Below are 19993 nucleotides of genomic sequence, written 5' to 3'. Positions count from 1 at the left end.
TGTCACGGTCCCGTTTGAGAACGGCTCCGGAGCCCTCGACGCAGCTAACGCGGCGAAGACGGAAAAATACCGCCCTCTAGCTGAGGAGCTTCAAAGGCAGGGCTACAGGGTCCACGTGGACGCGATTGTCGTGGGAGCCCTGGGCACGTGGGACCCGATTAACGAGAGGGTCCTGAAGCTGCTCCACGTGTCCAGGAGCTATGCCTCATTGATGAGGAGATTGATCGTGTCGGAGACGGTGCATTGGTCGCGAGACATCTACGTCGAGCACGTCTCCGGCACCAGACAGTATAGCCTCCCATAGGCTACAACTTGACAACCACCACGGGATTTTATTGTTTACTTGACTGCTGCGGCTATGCCCAGCTATTTGTTATTTATTCATCTAGTATAAGTCTTAGCATAAGTCTTTGTGTACGTGCTGCCCACACACCCCGGGAGACTCTCAGTCTTCCGGGGCAGTTGTTTGAACTAAAACAAGAAAACATTTGTTTACCCCTTCGTGGGTAAGCATGAGTGCCTCATGTGCCTGGCCAGGGACTCTAGGGGCAATGCCATCAAGGGGGAATATGGCAGATACACTGATAAAAAAAATGTTCTAAAATCAAGATTTTGTTCTCAGAACTAAGATTTTTGGTCTAAAAAATGCGTCGAGAACATCAAATTCTTGAATTAAGAGAACACATCTTGATTTTAAGAACATTTTAAATAAGACCAAGTTCTTATTTTAAGAATAAATGTTCTTAAAATTAAAATCAAAAAATAAAATAAATGAAAATTATTTTTTTTTATATTCATATTTTTTTTATTTTTAAATTTGATTTATTTATATTTTATTCTGTTTTAGTAATTTTATAAATGTTATTTTAATTTGTTACGAGGGGGATTCGAACCGCCGCCTACCGCTTCACAACTGAAGCGGCCTCTCTAACCAGAGCGCCACGGTGCCATCATTTGTTTGATACGAAGTAGTACCTATTTATACTTTCCTAACAATTTAAGATTCTTATTCTTATATTAAGATTTTAAGATTTTTTAGATTAATAATCTTAGTTTTAGTAATTTGGTCTTAAAATAATCTTATTTTAAGAACAAAATATTTAAGATGAATGTTCTTGATTTTAGAACTTGGTCTTTTTTTTCAGTGTACCTGGCAGCCAACCAGCACTTGACGCGGATCCATCCGACGGTCACGGTGCGCTGGTTTTTTACGCAACCGCCGCCATTGCAAGGAGTACACGAGTTGACTGCTCCAAGAATCAGTAAAATATTAAAATTTTTTTTATTAAATAAATTTTAATGCAAAATAAATGTAGAGCCCAATTCTTAATCAAAATTTAATTTATTTTAAAACCCGATCGTTTTTTGATAAAGTTATGCGTCGCAAAACATTTTCAATCAAATATGTGCCTGCACAACAATTATTAATTCCAAATCTCGATTCTATCCTCAACACATCCTCAACAAAAAAAGAAAGCAATAAAAATTTTATTTTTTGATATTTAAATTTGTATGCAGAATGAATGTAGAGCTCAAACCAAAATCAAAATTAAATTTCAATTAAAAATCGGTCGATTTTTTAAAAAGTTATGTCAATAAAAAAATTATTTATAAAATAATTAATTTTGAATGCAGAATGAATGTAGAGATCAATCCATTTTCAAAAAAGTTATCCTTTAAAAATCGTTCAATTTTTGATAGAATTATGCCAGCTTAAAGTTGGTCAGACTTTTTATATAGATACTTGAACTGAAAGTGGACGAGAACACATGGAATTTTTATTAATACTTATAATACAATACAAAAAAATATACAAAACTTAAAACTAACAAAAATATATATTAATAGCGAAAGTCTTCAACAGTAAAAACAGTTTAATAAAAAAAGTTTTCGCAGTTGAAATCGACAAATGTAAAACAGCAGCGACAGTTCGACTTCTGCAAGTCTCGCAAGTTGCATTTCGACTGAAGTCGCAGTCGACTCTTTGCTGTTTCTGCTGTATACTTCGACCATGTAATTCTGCCGGCGTCGCGTCGCAGTCGACACACGCAAGGTGAGTTTACTAAATTCACCTTGAACACACGCATAGAGAGAGAGTATGTGTATTCAATAAATAACACGATCGGCGGCTTGTTCTCTCGCGATGCGAGAGCACGGCTGTTTTTGCTCTCACGTCGCATTTGTTCGACTGTGTTGTTATTGGTTATCTTAAGGTGGGTTTTGTGTCTTCATGGCGGCAGAACTGTAATTTTCCAAGTAAACAGCAAAATTGCGGCTTGCAGAAGTCGAACATCTGCTGTTCTTTGATTGCAGCTGCCATGATGCAGTACTCAGAGAGTGCTCTCATTTTTTTTGTGTCTTTAATAGATCAATTTGTAAACAGACTTTGAGGTAGAGATGGGCACGGGTCTTTTTTTTAAGGCCCGAGTCAGAAAAAATATAATGATTATTTAGATTTTTTAATTTTAAAAATCATTCAATTCTAATAACTATAAAAAAATTGAAATATACCAACATTTTTCATCAAGAGTAATCTTAATTATAATTTATGATTTCTATTATTTTACTCATAAAATAATCATAATTTTTAAACAAAAAATAAAACTCAAGAAATAATCATTATTTTTGAGCAAAAAAAAATAAAACTCATAAAATAATAATAATTTCTTTAGTTTTAGTTTTTGATTTTGTCTTGAGATTTAGTTTTTGATTTTTTAAATAATAAAACTTAAAATGATTATCCCTATAATGATAGACCCTGGATTTTTACTATATAAATAATTTTTTGTAAAATAAAACAATATTTAAATTTTTCTTGTCTTCATAAAAAAAAAATTTTTTTTTGTTCTTAACTTTTGCGATTTGCATTTTGTCGTCATGCTTACGCTTTTTATAGGTACGTCAAATTGTTTGAAAAAAACATATCGTTGTATATTGATAAAAAGAGATGCGTAAATGATAAAACAATGTTTTTTTTTTTTTTTTGGAAGACGCTTGCGAGACACGAATCAAAATGACCCGTGCCCATCTCTACTATGAAATCTTTGTCTTGCTCTGACGCCCACAATATCTGATTATGGTTTTCTCTATTCCTGTCATACTTTTGGTGTTGTCGCTATCTTTCTTCAATATTTTATCTCGACTGCGTCTTTGGTTTCTTTTTTTTATTTGAAGCAGAAGCAGCCAATCATATTAAACATATATATCAAAGCAGTGAAAATCAAGATTTAACAACTTTTGCTACATCCACTGATGGGAAAAACATTTTATTTTTCTCATTAATAATAATTACATTTTTTCTCATTAATATAATTAATAATGTTACAATTTGAAATAAATTCAAATGCCAAATCATAAACAAAATGACATTTAAGATTTACAATCTTTGAAAACTAAACTCTCCGAAAAAGTCAAAGGGGAGGGTATAAGGTAATAGTCGGGAAAATTTTTTTTTTTTTTTTTTTTTGCAAAATTAATAAAGTTTAAATGTAAAGTGAGTATTGAGACCAAATCATTTTAAAAAAGACATTCCGCATGAAAATCGGTTGAGTTTTAACAAAGTTATGAATGTTCGAAGATTTCCACAGTGGCAGTCAATTTTCTTGACCCCCTACTCCGATATACCACAAGTTAGGTATGAATCCCAATTAAATTGAAAGTCAGATTTAATTTAAATCTATACTAATTCTAGTTTTATATTTATTATTTAGTTGGGCCGAATCCCGGCGGTACTGCAATACCGGGCCAACCCGCGACAGAGGTGGAGCAAGCTCCTAGCACTCCGTCTATTTCCAAAAATCAGTTTAACATTTGTTGTTCTCCAATGGAGAAACTATCAGATGTTAAGCTGATAAGAACAGATACTACACTTTGATCTTAGCCAAAAGGCCGAGAAGCGATAACTTTTACAGAAAAACGAGCCCCACTACATTAATGGGGAGCTAGAACTAGTTGAGAATTGGTCGGACGCAACATGAGAAACAAAACAGTGCTCCAAAACACGCCATACCATACATAGTGTTGGGAAACGCGTCATGCCAACTATCGCAACATATCGATATTTCACGAAACATTTAATAATAGAATCTTTTAAATTAATTACAATTGATAACAATAACAATAAGTTAATATTTAATGGGGTGTTAGGGGGGTCGGTGGGGGCCTGGGTGGTATAGGTCGGCGACCGCAAAAACCGGTTTCCGGAAAGTGGTTTTAACGTATAAATAAAGTTGTTTAGTATTGTTGTATTTGTTACAAAATATAAATGCTTTTTTATATAATGGAAAAATAAATAATATTATCCAACGGTGTTGGGGGATGATGGTGTCGTAGGGTTGGGGGTGTGGGGGGTGTGGGGGGTGTGGAGACACAAAAATCGATTGATAGAACTTGATTTCAACATATTTAAAAAGATTTTTTTTTAGTATAGTTGATTCAAAAATTAATTTATTTAATAAATAATACAGTAATAAATAATAATAAAAGTAGAATCCAAAGGTGTTGGGGGTGGAGGTGCTGGGTGGTTGGGGAAATGGGGGTGCGGAGACAAAAAAACAACAGAACTTGATTTCAACATATCAAAAAAAATTTATATTTGGCATAATTGATACAAAAAAAAAATGAATTAAAAAATAATGCAATAATTTTTAATAGCCCAATGGTGTTGTTGGGGCGGTTGGAAAAGTTGGAGCTCGGTGGTTTATGTGGGGAGTGTTGAACAATTGAAGATTATATAAAGAATAGCCACAACTTGATTTCAACATTTTAAAAAATTATTTAATTTTGGTATATTTAATACAAAAATAATTTTAAAAAAATATTGCAATAATTTTTAATAGTACCCAAAGGTGTTTTTGGGGCGGTTAGAAATGTGGGGGACTATGTGGAGGGTGTTGGGTATTAAAAAACTATTGCCAAACAATTATTTTAACACATTAAAACATGTTTTTCAGTCTAAAACAATGAATTCATTACGATGAATAATAATTTTGGAAATACCTAACCCCCCAGCCCCCACCATCCCCATTATCTCTGTCGATATCATAGAGCATAAAGTAAAAATTCAGCAATAATAAACAACAAATTATAAAATAGTCTTGCACAAAAATATTTATATCGATATATCGATATTTTATGAGCAACCCTAACAACCCCAACAGCTGTATCTTGAAAGAATTGTTGACGCGCGAATTGTCCAAGTTTCTGCAGTGCTCAGAAAGATTGTAAATAAATAATTGTAGATAGTTGAATTTTATATAATTTATGCTTAAATTGGTGAACAATATTCGTGTGTGGCATATAAATCGACTCTGTGGCAGGAAAATGAGCAGCAAACAGTTGAAAAATGATGACAACAAACTGGATACGTTTCGAAGCATTTGTGATGAAATTGCCGCCGAGTCGAGTTACCTGAAAAAGGTGGAGAAACTGGAGCACTTTTTCAGGAAGGGTTCAAGCGGCAAGGGCTTTGAGGGCGACACCTTACAGTGGGTGCAATTTCTCATTCCCGGTGCCACACAACGTGTCTACAATTTGCAGAACAAGGCGTTAATTAAGTTGTTTGCACGCATTTTGCAACAGAATCAACAGGAGATGCATCTGAACTTGGAACAGGGTGAGCTGCTTTTAACATTGCCACATAATAATAATAAACAAGTTTTTCTAAATATCCAATTTTATCTAAAAGAACCAAATTATATTTCATAATTATTTTCGACCAAGACTCGATTTCGATGCTAAGGGTCCCCCCTTTGAAAATTCGAAAATTCAAAATTTTAAATCTCAAGTTTTCACTTTTAATCAACTCCTTATATCGTAATTAGTCTAAAACAACACTTTAAACTTGATTCTGAGACATTGCATATTTTTGTAAAAAAAAAAATGTGAGATTGAACAAAAATTTTGACTTGTAAAGTGGCTAAATCTGCAGTCTGACCAACTTCATAACTGTCATAACTTGATCAAAACTGAACCGATTTTCAAGTGGAATGTCATTTTGGTCTTGATTTAGCATTTAAATTCATTCTGCATTTAAATTTTATTAAATTCTTAAAAAAAAAAAAATTTTCTCTAGATTCTACTAGATATTGATTTCGATGCTAAGGGTCCCCCCTTTGAAAATTCAAAAATTCAAAATTTTAAATCTCAAGTTTTCACTTTTAATCAACTCCTTTTATCGTAATTAGTATAAAACAACACTTTAAACTTGATTCTGAGACATTTCATATTTTTGTAAAAAAAAAAATGTGAGATTGAACAAAAATTTTGACTTGTAAAGTGGCTAAATCTGCAGTCTGACCAACTTCATAACTGTCATAACTTGATCAAAACTGAACCGATTTTCAAGCGGAATGTCGTTTTGATCATGATTTTGGCTTTATATACATTCTGCATTCAAATATTTTTAAATTCGCTGTATATTATTTTATGTCTCTATAATATCGGATTTTCTTCTAGATGGCGACATTTCTGAGACACTCCGCAAACACTTTGCCGCCTCGAGTAAACTGAAACCGCAGACAGAGAGCAAACTCTACTTGCATGAAGTGGAGCAATTTCTGGGAGAGCTGGAGAAACGCACCAAGGAGGATGAGCAGACGGAGGTTCTGCGAGATCTTTGTAGGCAGGCAACAGATTTGGATCTCCGCACGTTTATCAGACTGATTAAACAGGATCTGCGGATTAATGCACGAGCCAGGCATATATTGGATGCATTCGGACCTCAAGCCTATCCCGCTTATCAGTCTTCCCGTGATCTGACCGCTATTGTGAATGCATTTGCTGGCAAGGCAACATCCTCTCCTGCAGTGAAGACAGCTGGCAAGAAGACGAAGCTGGCATCTAGTGGAATACAGGTGATGACACCTGTCTCGCCCATGTTGGCCAATGCCTGCAAATCCGTCGAGGATGCGTTCAAGAAGAATCCCGGTGGATTGTACAGTGAAATCAAATATGATGGCGAGCGTGTGCAAATACATAAACAGGGTGCTGAATTTAAGTTCTTCAGTCGGAATCTGAAGCCTGTCATGGATCACAAAATTAAGCAGCTCAAGGAATTTATACCACGTGCCTTTCCCGGTGCCGATGACATGATACTGGATTCTGAAATCATTCTCGTGGACACCGAAACGGGAGCATTGCTGCCTTTTGGCACTCTGGGTGCCCACAAGAAGCATACTTTCGCCAATGCCTCAGTCTGTCTCTTTGTCTTTGATTGCCTGCTCTACGATGGCGAGGATCTCACCCAGCTGTGAGTATGAAACTTATCAAAAAAAAAAAAACATTCCTAATTTTGTTTTACTATTTTGAATTATTGAAATATAATTCTAATTTATATTAATAGTTGTTAGATATTTGAGCTTTAATTTTTTATTCAAAATTGAATGTTAAATTAATATATTTAAAAATTTTTTCAGTTAGTCATATTTTTTGTTATTTCTTCAACTTTTGTCTTATAAAATATTGAAATATTAATAACAAGAGTTAAATAAAAATTTTTTTAAAGAAGGTGCTCTATTACCAAAATGGAATAATTTCATGATTTTTGATGGACTATCCATCACAAAAGTTGACACAAATAAGTATAAAGTTAAAAAGCGAAAAAAATTTAAGAAATTCTAAAAATCGAAAAATTTAAATATAGTTTAATATCCTAATTTTAAATTTTTTGTAAATAAAAGGAACGGATTAGCAGTAAAATCTATAAGGGAAATTAATATAACCTAACACTTATTTAAATTACTGAAATAAAAATACAAACTTGGTTTTATTTATTCAATAATTTTTTTATTTTTAGCTAACAAGTAAGAAATTATGATTGAAATTGTGAATACTATAAATTCAAGACCTATTTCGACAGTAGTACTATTGGTCTAATACATGTTATTTTAGCATAATTCCTTCACTTAAATTTGCTTTTATAAAGTCTATTTTCGGTCTCTGCTTTTCAGTTCTTTTTGCAAACGTCGTGAGATTCTCGAGCAGAACATTCAACCCATCAAATCGCATGTGCAGTTGTCAGAGTCGCAGTTTCTGAAGACCAAACAGGAGTTGGCCATGATGACGGCCAAGGTGCTGCAGGCCAATCTCGAAGGCGTTGTGCTGAAGAGTCCCACGGGAACCTATCAGCCTGGTAAACGCAACTGGCTTAAGGTAAAGAAGGATTACCTCTTTGGTGGCAAAATGGCAGACACGGCTGATTTGATTGTGCTGGGTGCGTGGTATGGATCCGGAAAGAAAGGCGGCGTGCTCAGCATATTTCTCATGGGCTGCTACGATGCACGCGATCATCTCTGGAAGACGGTCACCAAGGTGCACTCTGGCCTAGACGATGCCACCAATGATGAAATACATGAATCCCTGATGAAGCTAACTGAGCGTGCTGATTCAAACAAGATTCCCTCATGGTTACTCTGTAAAAAGGCACTGATACCCGATGTGCTGGCCAAGTCACCGGAGCAGATGCCCGTTTGGGAGATCACAGGTGCTGAATTCACACAGTCGGAGGCACATACAGCCGGCGGAATTTCCATTCGCTTTCCACGCATTACGCGACTGCGAAGCGACAAAACTGCAATGGAGGCTAATGATCTGGAACATCTGGAGCAGCTCTATGCGGCCTCCAAGAAAAATGTAAACGTGGACTTGTTGCTGGCCAACTGTGACCAGACCGAAAATGATAATGAATTGAAAACGCAGCTGGAAAAGACACCGCAAAAGGGAAAAGCAGCTAACGTGGCTCAAACGAGCAGTAGAAAGAAACAAAGGCTGTCCAAGAATGAATCTGACAATGAGATGGATGAATCCACAAGTTGCAGTGCACGGAAAAAGACGAAACTGGACACATCACAAGGCAAACTGAAAGATTTCTTTGCACCCAAAATGACAACAATGAATATAAAGGTTGAAAACTCAGCTGAGACAAGAAAATCTCCAGAAATCAAGAAAGAAAACATTAAGAGCGAGAAAAGTCAATTATTCAGTGGACTTGTGGCACACTTTTCAGCTGATGCAGCCGAGTCCAAGCAAATGAATGAGTTTGTGCAACATGGTGGCACATTGACAACGAATCCACAAAAGGCAAATTTGGCATTTCATTGCCTTGAACAGGACATGGATTTGCAGCAGCTGAGGTGCGTATATTCAGAATATTTTAATTTAATTTAGATTTAATTAATATACTAGTTAATTAATGAAATATATGCTTTCTTTATAGACCCCTCTACCGTCGCAGTTGTCGCCATCTAAACGTTAAGTGGATGCAGGCATCGCTGGAATCCAAGATCCTACAGCCTTATCCCCTCTATGCACTGCATTTGAAATCGTAGCCAATTTAATTTGCTATAGATCTAAGTCACATATATTTACTTTTTTCAATTTTTTCTGCGTTGAAAATTGAACAGGAAATTAATATGTAAAAAGCAGAAAAGTTACAAGTTCCTTGAAGGGAACAAAGAAAATAAAATTAATATATAGATTGTGGCCTATGTAATATAATACAAATTATTATTGCAGTGATACTTAAATTTTTAAATATTTATTGCTAATTCTATATTGTTAACTTATTGCAAATGGTTTTGTTATTAAAAATAGATATTGTGCGATATTAACAATAAATAAATAAACAATATTGATATGTAAAGTATTGAAATAATCTTTAAAAGTGTGATAATTTGCAATGCTGAGATGGGATTATATTAAATTTAACCACTTTTTATTAAAAATGTTATAAACAATAATAATATACCTTACTATCATAAATCATATATATTATATATATATTTATAACTACAAACACACACAAATAAACCTAAGAAGAAAAAAAAACGAAGAAAATTGGAGTAAGTGAAAAATTTTCAAACGACAAAGTACAAGCTATAATGCAATATTTAGAAGTCACAAAAATTTCGAAAAATTATACATGCGTTTATTAAAATTTAGTTTGTTTTCATTTTGTAATCTCTATACATTTTCTGTCTGTGCACTTAGCCCTTTACAATGAGCAACTAAGTTTTTTCATTAGCCAAATAATCAATTAGCCCCATTTGATGTGGCGAACTCTGAGGCTTACAAAAATTCTACTTGGCGTGAAAAGTCGTAAAGCTGTCGACTGAAAGTTCCACTTTCAGATTCACGAATATATATTTAAGAGAAACTATATTAACAGAAACTGACAGATGAATATGGCTTTAGTTCTAGATACATAAGCTGTGCGATTGTTTTTGGTACAAAGTTCGGCTTAAGATTATTAGATTTGTGGTTCTTTTTGGTATAAAAACCGACAGTTGGTTCTGATTCCCTCTCAGTGAAACAACGTTCGCGACTTTGTTTGGATTTGTGAATTGTAAACTCTTCGATTTGGTGTGAATAAGGATAGGAATAGTCGTCAAAGATATGGAAACCCCACTGCAAGGATTTTACAAAAACAAGACCATATTCTTAACCGGTGGTAGTGGATTTTTAGGAAAAGGTAGAGCAACGAAAGATAAAGGATTTTAAAAGTGAAAATAATAATAAAAAAGTGGCTACTTTCAAAATAAAGGACAAAAATTTATTGTCAAAGTGAAGATCCTTCAATTGAAGCTAAATTTAATCAATAACAGTTTTCCATCAATCTACCAACTAAATTATTTATCAGGTATTTTTGTGTTCTAAAAATGTCACAATAAGTATTTAAATAGTTTTTTAGGAGAAGGTATTTCAACGAAAGGAAAAGGATTTGAAAAGTGAAAATAGTAATAAAAAAGTGCCTACTTTCAAAATAAAGGACTAAAATTCATTGTCAACGTGAAGATCCTTCAATTGAAGCTAAATCTAATCAATAACAGTTTTCTATCAACTAAATTATTTATCAAGTATTTTCTTTTCTAAAAATTTCACAATAAGTATTTAAATAGTGTTTTAGGAAAAGAAAGAGCAACAAAAGGAAAAGGATTTGAAAAGTGAATATAGTAATAAAAAAGTGCCTACTTTCAAAATAAAGGACTAAAATTCAATGTAAACGTGAAGATCCTTCAATTGAAGCTAAATTTAATCAATAACAGTTTTCTATCAATCTATTAACTAAATTATTTATCAGGTATTTTCTTTTTTCTAAAAATTTAACAATAAGTATTTAAATAGTGTTTTAGGAAAAAAAGAGCAACGAAAAGAAAAGGATTTAAAAAGTGAAAATAGTAATAAAAAAGTGCCTACTTTCAAAATAAAGGACTAAAATTCATTGTAAACGTGAAGATCCTTCAATTGAAGCTATATTTAATCAATAACAGTTTTCTATCAATCTATCAACTAAATTATTTATCAGGTATTTTCTTTTTCTAAAAATGTCACTATAAGTATTTAAATAATGTTTTAGAAAAAAGATAGAGCAACGAAAGGAAAAGGAATTCAAATGCTAATAATATTTATAAATACGTCCAATTAAAAAAGAAATGTAGAAGCAGATTGAGCATGAAACTGAGTTAATAAATCGATGCATTTGGGTTTCGCAGTGACCATTGAGAAGCTGCTCCGATCGACGGACGTGAAACGAATCTATGTCCTTATTAGATCCAAGAAGGGTAAGGATGTGCAGGATCGCATTGCCGCCTGGAATGAGGATGTCGTAAGTGAAAGGATCTTTGCATCTAATATATTCTTAATTCCTTCCAAAAAGGTTTTCAGTGAAGTGCTCAAGTCGAAACCTGAGAGCTTAAAGAAAATAGTGCCCATATCGGGAGACTGCGTGGAGCCGGATCTGGGCATCAGCAAAGGCGACAGGGAGTTGCTGGCAAAGGAGGTGCAGGTGGTGCTACATGGAGCGGCAACTGTCCGCTTCACGGAGCCACTGCATCTGGCGCTCGACATCAATACTCGGGCCGCTCGCCTCATGCTGGAGCTGGCCAGGGAGATGACTCGCCTGGAGGCATACGTGCATGTGTCGACGGCCTTCTCGAATTGCATCACTGATCACATCAAGGAAGAATTCTATCCGGAGCACCTAACCTGCGGTGTCGATAAGGTCTTGGCCATGAGAAAGATTCTGAGCGATGAGCTGCTGGATGGCCTGTCGCCATTGTTGGTTGGCAAGTATCCCAACACATACACCTACACCAAGGCCCTGGCGGAACAAGTCCTGCAGCAGGAGGCGGGGGACTTACCCGTGTGCGTCTACCGACCTGGCATTAGTAAGTGAAATTCCTGCCTTTTAGCACCTTACTCCCTTTACTTAAATTTTTCCCTTCATTCCCTTTAAAAAAAAAGGCTAGTTTAGCGGCAAAACGCTAAATCCCGCTCAAATTAAAATCCCAATACTTTCCAAACCAGAAACTGCGTAAAAACAAATTTTTATGTAATTAGAAACTCAACCTTTTTGCGCATGGTGCAGAATGTAATTTTTTTTGTTTATAAGTATATTAGTTTTGTTTTAAATTTATCTATTACATTGAACCACAAAAAAAAACCTCTGAACGAGGTAAAAGTCTAGTGACGAAAGCAATTTCTAGCCCCAAAATTTCTGATATCCAATTTTGTGACGAACAAAATTCAGTTTAAGCTAAAAATTTTAAATAAATATATAAATTAATAAAAAAAAAGTGAAAATTGGCATTGTGCACTGTGAGCAAAAAGGGTGAGCTTCTTTGTACATTAAAAATACTTTTTGCGCAGTGCCAAATGCCAATTTTCTCTTTTTTTTTTATTAATTTATATTTTTATTTAAAATTTTTAGATTAAACTGAATTTTGTTCGTCACAAAATTTTATGTCAGAAATTTTGGGGCATGGAATGACTTTCGTCACTAGACTTTTGCCTCGTAAAGAGTTTTCTGTTTAAAAGATTCTTGGATCCCACTTTAACTCCCTAACCTTCTAACTCCCTACTTTTTTACACCTTTTCCCCTTATCCTGTTAATTATCAATTGCTGTATTGTCATTTTAGTTGTTGCCAGCTACAAAGAGCCCGTTGAGGGATGGATTGACAATATTTATGGTCCCACAGTTCTACTATACGCCACTGCGCTTGGATATATAAGAATAACCCCGTTGAATACCGATGCGAATGCAAATATTTTACCCATTGATTACTGTGTCAATTTGTTTTTGGCGCTTGCCTGGCGCACCGCAGAGGAAAATGCCACCCGTAAGAGGAACGGAATTCTTCCACCACCTCCACCCATTTACAACTATGTTCCCTCGAAAAGCAACATGCTGACCTGGGGCGGATTCAGAGATAACTCGTTGGCGAGGTCCAAAGACTTTCCGTTCGAGCAAATGAAGTGGTTACCATTTCTTCAATGCACTACAAATTTTTGGGTTTTCAAAGTGCTCTCATTTTTGTATCACCTTGTGCCCGGCTTCTTAATAGACGTCGTGTTGCGTTTTAAAGGTCAGAAGCCACGAGCCGTTCAAGTCTACAAGAAATACCACAATGCTATGTACATTTTGGCATTTTTCGGGGCATCCACCTGGCACTTTGACACCAACAATACGGATAATATTTGGCAATCCCTGACACCACAGGATCAACAGCTTTTTCAGTTCGATATGAGCACCTTGGATTGGGATGATTATTTTTATCGGTCGACCTGTGCTATGCGTATCTATCTGGGTAAAGAAGATCCCAGTCCTGCGGGTATTAAGCGGGCTCAGAGGGTGAGAGCACGGTAAGTGTGACTTCCTTTAAATTGGACATCTTAGACCAATTCTGTTTCCTCAGATACTTAATATTTCATCGGCTGCTGCAGTTTGTCCTTTACGGCGGTGCTCTAGCCATTCTGTGGACTGTGTTAAAGTCCCTAATAGGTTTCTAGTCTACATATTCGCACAGACATTGGAAGGGAACCCTGTACTTGCTCTGTAAAAAACGCAAAATATAAATGATAATAAAAATGGTACAAAAATTATTTAAATGAATAAAAATCAAGTAAGCAAACTTCTGAAGCGGAATTTCAAATGCAGCAAGCCAACTATGCAGAATTAAAAGTTTAATATTACACTGAAAAAAAAACACCAACTTCTAATATCAAAAATATTCTTCTTAAATATTTCGTTCTTAAAATAAGAAAATTTTTAGACCAATTTTAAGAATATAAATATATAAAATTAAAGTTCTTAATACAAGAATAAAAATCTTAAATTGTTAGGAAAGTAGAAATATGTTCTTTGTACTATTTCATATGAAAAAAAAGGTGTCATGTGGCGCTCTGGTTAGAGAAACTGATTCAGTTTGTGGAGCAGAAGGCGCCGGTTCGAATCTCACTCGTAACAAAATTAAAATAACATTTTTAAAATTACTATGACAAAATTAAATGTATAAAAGTCAAAATAAAAAGAAAAAGGAAATTATTAATGTAAAAACTCTTTTAAAATTTTTTTATTTTTTTATTTTAAGAACATTTATTCCTAAAATAATACTTGATGAGATAATAGAAACATAGAAACTAATAGTTTAATGCAGACTGGCGCCGACACATAACAATAAAATATTTTTTTTAATATTAATTTTTGTTTTTATACTATTTAATACGAAAAGTCTTCAAATCGGGCGACCCAAATGCGAATTTAAGAAGAGTTGTCTTAGTTTTTCTTTGATATTTCTTATAATAATTTTCAGTATTATAATTTGTATTTAATTTTTGGTGAATTTAGAGAACTAGGGATTTGAGCGTTTAAGATTTATGGTTTTATAATTAATCCTAGAAATGTTGCAATAAACTCACTGCCAGTGGGAAGTCCTGCGCAGGATATAGATGCCGTCTTCAGCATCAAGAAGACAAATAACACCAAGGAGCACAACATTTGAACTTGTCGCCAACTCAAAAGCAACTAAGGACTAAAATCAACTCGACTAGACTAAGACAACGATTTAACCTATTTTGATTTACCCGCTCCAACCCCCAAACCAAGTCAATTGGCCACGTCCGCTTGGAGTTCCGCCCCAGACTCACAGACGGAAGCTGTCAGAGGAGGAAGAAAGGTGGAGAGGACAAAGTTTGCCGACATTTCTCGCTGATTAGCATAATTCGATTGGATCGACCGATTGGGAATGGGAATGCGACTGAATCGTAGGCTAATTTATGGGGCGCCAACTTACGATTTTTGCGTTCGTTCTGCGAATCCTTCGTGTCCTTCATGTCCTTTCCAGTTTTCGCTTCCGTCATAAACTGCAAACTATTTTCCTTGGCCGGCGAAGACAGTGTTGATTTTAACGCCACACTGGCTGCCTCCAAAATAGGCGCCACTTGCTTCAGCTCACTGGCTACAAATTTGTATTTACCACGAAATCCTTTGGCGGTGCGATTGGAGCTGGCATTAAATTCCAGCAGCAGATCAGGACCGCTGCTGAGGATGCGACGTGTGGGACACGGACTGCACAGGACATCGATCACCGCATTCATATGCGCAGATTCCGCATCGAAAATCGTGACTGCATCCAGTTGACAGCCGCCATGTGCCACCGGTGGCAACTGCAGCTCCTCGAAGAGCAACTCCACTCGACTGTCGGGTCGTCCTATGAACTTGTAGGCGCACTTGATGTGCGCCGGATAGTGGGCCGGAAATCGAGGCGAATGAAAGTATCCCTGGCCCAGATTGCCATCTAGCGAAGTGCTGGCAAAGAAGTAATAATCGCAGAAACTGTGCGGCACCAGGCGACCTTCAGTCCTGAAGAGTTCTACAAAGAAATGGATTGGGTCAGATATGAGCCTTGAAAGTCCCAAATAAATATTGAGTAAAGAAACAAAATAAAACTAAAAATATAGAATTTTTTTACAGGTTGGCAAAAGTCCCAAATAAATATTTAGTCAAGAAACAAAATAAAACTAAAAATATAGAATTTATTTACAGGTTGGGAAAAGTCCCAAAAAAATATTTAGTCTAAAAACAAAATAAAACTAAAAATATACAATTTACTTACAATTGGCAAAATTCTTAGCTATATTTTCGTAATTAAAAAAAAAAAATTAATAAACTATTGGATTGATATGTAATTTACAACAAAGTGCTGGCATACACTGATAAAAAAAAATGTTCTAATATCAAGATTTTGGTCTTAGAACTAAGATTTTTTGTCTAAAAAATGCATCTGGATTTTAAGAACATTTTAAATGAGACCAAGTTCATATTTTAAGAATAAATGTTCTTAAAATTTAAACCCAAAATAAAATAAATAAAAACTATTTTTTTGTATTTATAATAATTTTTATTTTTAAATTTTGATTTATTTACATTATTTATTCTGTTTTAGTATTTTTTTTGTAATTTGTAAGATGAATGTTCTTGATTTTAGAAGTTGTTCTTTTTTTTAAATGTAGAGTAATAAAAGATGAAAAAAGTAAAATTAAGAATCTGTACGAAAAATATTGGCAGAATCTGAAGGGTTGGATCATATATCTTAACTAAATATAAATGGATGGCAAAAATTCCTAGCTTCGTTTTTAGTGATAGGGAAAATTCAAACTAAATATTGTATTCCTCTGCTTCTAATATCTGGGTTTTTAAATTATCTGGAGCAGAACGCATTACTTACTTCATCGTCTAATAGAAATATAACAAAAAAAAGTTTATGATGCTACAAATTTCAACTGAAAATCAAATGGTAATAGAATTAACACCACCAAAATTAAGAATTTTGTGTATGCTGAATTTTTTAACAAATTCTAACATATAGTTGAAAAAATCCACAAAATTATAATTAATTTCAAAAGTAATGCAGATCAGAATTTTAACTAGTTTCCATAGGACTCAATTAGTTGACAACATAAAAAACTAAATCCTGAAAACTCAAGTAAATAAATCAAATATCATTTTCAGTTAGGTTTGTGCTGATTAAATATTTTAATCGATAATTTTAGGGCTTGAATGTTTGCTCACCTTGCTTAAGGAATCGATAGCTCGCCGTGAGATTCAGCTGCCAGTTGTCGGACTTTGCTGGTGGTTTTTGAAAACTCAAACGCAGTCCCAACAGCCTCCCGGCACTATAAATGGGCGTGGCACTGCGGTTGCTGTGCTGGCACCAAGTGTACGCCGCCAGTGTTGAGTTCTCGATGACGGGTTCCCGGAGATACGGAAAGACCTCGACGGTGTCCAAGCAGCTGTCACCAAATTGCATATCACCGAATATATAGAAAAAGAATGCAAAGCGCATTGCTAATCAAATTTTGCGAAATGGCCAAATGACAAAATGGCAGAATGGCCAAATTCTAATGATGTTGAAAATTTATTGGCCGATACATTTTGGGGCTGGTCGCTTGGCCGCCTCGTTGGTCAGCCTAAAAATAGTTCATCAGTGAGCTGCCATTAAGAATATCATTTGCATTGCATTGCTGCTTGGTTCCTCATCATTTATTTTGATAAAAAGTCTAACAAAAGTTGGCGTTAAGGCTAACATAAATACGTATGCAAATACAATGTCCAATTTATAAAGTTTTTCGATTGATTCGATGCATTATGTGTAAGACCAAGGACTATAAAATTGACCATCTCAATAATAGATCAAATAATTATTTTGAATGAAATTAGAAAGGATTTTAAAATGCAATGACAAAAATATTTTTAGATGATTCTACAATACAACTAAACAAAAAAAAAAAAAAAGACAAAGTTCTTGGGAACTATTAAATTAGAAAGAACTGAAAGAACTCTTCTAGTGGAATATTAAAAAAAAAAAAATTAATTTATAGAAAATATAAATATTATCTTACACAAACTTAAATACAAAAATTAAATATAAATAAAAAGACAGGAAAAATTATAAAATTATAGATTGGAAAAGAACGAATTTCGAATTTTTACACTTCAGTTTGCTAAACTAATTAAGGATAGAAATGACATTTCTACGTGGAACTAAAATGCAAGGATTAAAATATTATACAATACAGCTAGGACAAACAAAAATAGACAAAACTAATGGGAACCATTAAATAAGACAAAAACAATTAAAGGAACTGTTCAAGTGTGATATTAAAAAAAAAATAATAATTTACAGGATATATGAATATTAATTTACACCAACTTTTAAATACAAAAATTAAATATAAATAAAAAGACAGGAAAAACTATAAAATTATAGATTGAAAAAGAACGAATTTCGAATTTTTACACTTCAGTTTCAGGACAAACAAAAATAGACAAAATTAATGGGAACTATTAAATAAGACAAAAATAAATTGAAGGAACTGTTCAAGTGTGATATTAAAAAAAAAAAAAATTAATTTACAGGATATATGAATATTAAGTTACACCAACTTTTAAATACAAAAATTAAATAAAAATAAAAAGACTGAAAATAAAAATAAAATTTTAAATTGCAAAAGAACGCATATCGAATTTTTACACTTCAGTTTCAGGACAAACAAAAATAGACAAAATTAATGGGAACTATTAAATAAGACAAAAACAATTGAAGGAACTGTTCAAGTGTGATATTTAAAAAAAATTAATTTACAGGATATATGAATATTAATTTACACCAACTTTTAAATACAAAAAATAAATAAAAACAAAAAGACTGAAAATAAAAATAAAATTTAAAATTGCAAAAGAACGCATATCGAATTTTGACACTTTAGTTTGCTATTCCATTTGGAGTTATTCTAAGGAGTCTTGCGTTTACGCATGCCTCCCAGCATCCGGCAGAAAGCAGGGTAGTCTATCATTGGGGGCTCCTCCAGAGTCTTGGGCTTGGCCATTGGGGCGTGGCTGAGCGCCTCTTTGGCCTCACTGACGGTCAATTTGTCGCCATAATTGATCAATTCCTCATAGATTCTGTTTGCATGGGAAATGATTAAATGAAATCGCATTCAAGCTGTGACAAAGACGAACTTTCTCTCATCGATTTTGCCCGTGCCGTGATCATCCCACTTGCTCCAGGCCTCTAGGAGTACCTCCTCGGGGTCCAGTTCTTGGGTGCGACGACACATCAACTGCACAAATGACTCATAGTCCAAGGGCTCGTGGGCTTCCTGCATCATTTGCTCGAGGAGCTGTTCGTTGGGCTCGTTTCCAAGTGCCATGTAGGTGAACCGCAGGTCGTCTTTCGATATCAGACCATCACAGTCCGTGTCGAACAGTGTAAACACCTTTTACGAATCCACGTGGAATAACTACTGCATTCAATTTCAATTTCAAAACTTACTTCCTTCAGCTCCGCCAACTTGGCAATATCCAAATCCTTGGACGACACTTGATCATTGGCACTCAGCTCCTCCGGCAACGTATAATGACCCGTGCTCTCTGGCAGTTTCAGGCGAGGATTGAAGATTTCATTGATCACGGCCATTGCCTCAGAGTCGGTGGAAAGTTGAGCAGGAGGTTGCGGTGTCTGCGAGGCTTTCCTAGCTGAACTGGTGCGACGACGCCTCTGAAGATTTAAAGTAGGCGTTACTAAAAATTGGGATTACCGGAAAACGACGTTCACTCACGCGTTCCAGATCCTCCAACGACACCGATGGATCCATAGACATTTTGAATAATTCGTTTTTACAGAAAACTTACAGGAAATTTGGTAAGGATTCCCTGAGGATTCCCTGAGGATTCACCGGGGATTTACAGAAAATTTGTTTGCAATTCCCTGACGATTCACAGGGGATTTACAGAAAATTGAGAGAAAATTTACTGAAGATTCCCTGGCAAATCAAAGGAAATTTACAAGAAATTCAAGAGTGATCAATTTGAAGAAAACTTGATCAAAATTTGTCACTGATTCCTTTGCGATTCACAAAAGAATCACAGGAAATATACTGAAAAAGTCACAGAAAAAGTCGTAGAATATTCGGTGATGATTGACAGGCGATACACAGGAAATTCCCAGGCTCTTTAGCGAAAATTCCGATCACTGGGAATTATTCACTCAAATTTGGACACTATTATAATTTTCACTTTTCCGAAACACACTTTTAGCAATTGCGGCCAACGTTGTGGCACAACGCTCTGCACAAGCTCCACTGAAATCTGTGGCGCTTTTGCCCAACAATTTTATTGACAAATCGATTTTGATATCTTCGTTTTTTTCCGTTTTC

General features: G+C 34.8%; 4 protein-coding genes and 1 non-coding gene across 7 annotated transcripts in view; 2 read left to right on the top strand and 3 right to left on the bottom strand.

Moving 5' to 3' along the window:
- The window catches only part of LOC117789523 (suppressor of lurcher protein 1), a 28064-nt gene extending 10979 nt beyond the window's left edge, over nt 1-17085 (bottom strand). The window contains exons 1-2 of the mRNA XM_034628555.1: nt 16848-17085; nt 15070-15648 (exon numbers count right to left, since the gene is read on the bottom strand). Of these exons, the coding sequence (XP_034484446.1) occupies nt 15070-15648; nt 16848-17085 (817 nt within the window). The remainder of the gene's footprint in view (nt 1-15069; nt 15649-16847) is intronic.
- On the bottom strand, nt 3706-3900 carry LOC117793072. The gene has a single exon (XR_004618215.1). It is a non-coding gene; the product is annotated as a U2 spliceosomal RNA (small nuclear RNA).
- On the top strand, nt 5179-9453 carry LOC117789633 (DNA ligase 3). 3 transcript variants are annotated; one of them, XM_034628692.1, is made up of 5 exons: nt 5179-5614; nt 6457-7249; nt 7950-9131; nt 9215-9323; nt 9358-9453. In XM_034628692.1, the coding sequence occupies exons 1-5, from the start codon at nt 5263-5265 to the stop codon at nt 9388-9390; spliced, it is 2469 nt and encodes an 822-aa protein (XP_034484583.1). In that variant the 5' UTR covers nt 5179-5262; the 3' UTR covers nt 9391-9453. The 3 variants fall into 3 exon arrangements, with proteins under 3 accessions (XP_034484583.1, XP_034484582.1, XP_034484584.1); XM_034628691.1 differs by having other exon boundaries at nt 9215-9325; nt 9368-9453; XM_034628693.1 differs by having other exon boundaries at nt 9215-9453.
- LOC117789634 (fatty acyl-CoA reductase wat-like) lies at nt 10309-13876 on the top strand. The gene is made up of 5 exons (XM_034628694.1): nt 10309-10468; nt 11490-11602; nt 11654-12164; nt 12916-13639; nt 13693-13876. Exons 1-5 carry the CDS (start codon nt 10393-10395, stop codon nt 13784-13786), a joined length of 1518 nt encoding a protein of 505 aa, XP_034484585.1. The 5' UTR covers nt 10309-10392; the 3' UTR covers nt 13787-13876.
- Nucleotides 17086-18525: 1440 nt separating the features above from the next.
- LOC117789635 (calmodulin) lies at nt 18526-19919 on the bottom strand. The gene is made up of 4 exons (XM_034628695.1): nt 19397-19919; nt 19111-19335; nt 18798-19054; nt 18526-18740 (listed from the first exon to the last, which is right to left on the bottom strand). The coding sequence occupies exons 1-4, from the start codon at nt 19436-19438 to the stop codon at nt 18569-18571; spliced, it is 696 nt and encodes a 231-aa protein (XP_034484586.1). The 5' UTR covers nt 19439-19919; the 3' UTR covers nt 18526-18568.
- Between the last annotated feature and the right edge of the window lie 74 nt (nt 19920-19993).

The sequence above is a fragment of the Drosophila innubila genome (assembly GCF_004354385.1).
Source record: "Drosophila innubila isolate TH190305 chromosome 3R unlocalized genomic scaffold, UK_Dinn_1.0 2_E_3R, whole genome shotgun sequence".
Lineage (NCBI taxonomy): Eukaryota > Metazoa > Arthropoda > Insecta > Diptera > Drosophilidae > Drosophila > Drosophila innubila.
This window is presented reverse-complemented; position numbering and strand designations above follow the sequence as displayed.

Coding starts and splice junctions, on each gene's coding strand:
- LOC117789633 (XM_034628691.1), top strand. CDS start 5,263: ATGCTTAAATTGGTGAACAATATTCGTGTGTGGCATATAAATCGACTC. Junction 5,615..6,456: donor GCATCTGAACTTGGAACAGG/GTGAGCTGCTTT, acceptor ATTTTCTTCTAG/ATGGCGACATTTCTGAGACA. Junction 9,326..9,367: donor GCACTGCATTTGAAATCGTA/GCCAATTTAATT, acceptor CATATATTTACT/TTTTTCAATTTTTTCTGCGT.
- LOC117789635 (XM_034628695.1), bottom strand. CDS start 19,438: ATGTCTATGGATCCATCGGTGTCGTTGGAGGATCTGGAACGC. Junction 19,055..19,110: donor AGTTGGCGGAGCTGAAGGAA/GTAAGTTTTGAA, acceptor GATTCGTAAAAG/GTGTTTACACTGTTCGACAC. Junction 18,741..18,797: donor GGCAAAATCGATGAGAGAAA/GTTCGTCTTTGT, acceptor CCATGCAAACAG/AATCTATGAGGAATTGATCA.
- LOC117789634 (XM_034628694.1), top strand. CDS start 10,393: ATGGAAACCCCACTGCAAGGATTTTACAAAAACAAGACCATATTCTTA. Junction 11,603..11,653: donor CCGCCTGGAATGAGGATGTC/GTAAGTGAAAGG, acceptor CCTTCCAAAAAG/GTTTTCAGTGAAGTGCTCAA. Junction 13,640..13,692: donor GCTCAGAGGGTGAGAGCACG/GTAAGTGTGACT, acceptor CTGTTTCCTCAG/ATACTTAATATTTCATCGGC.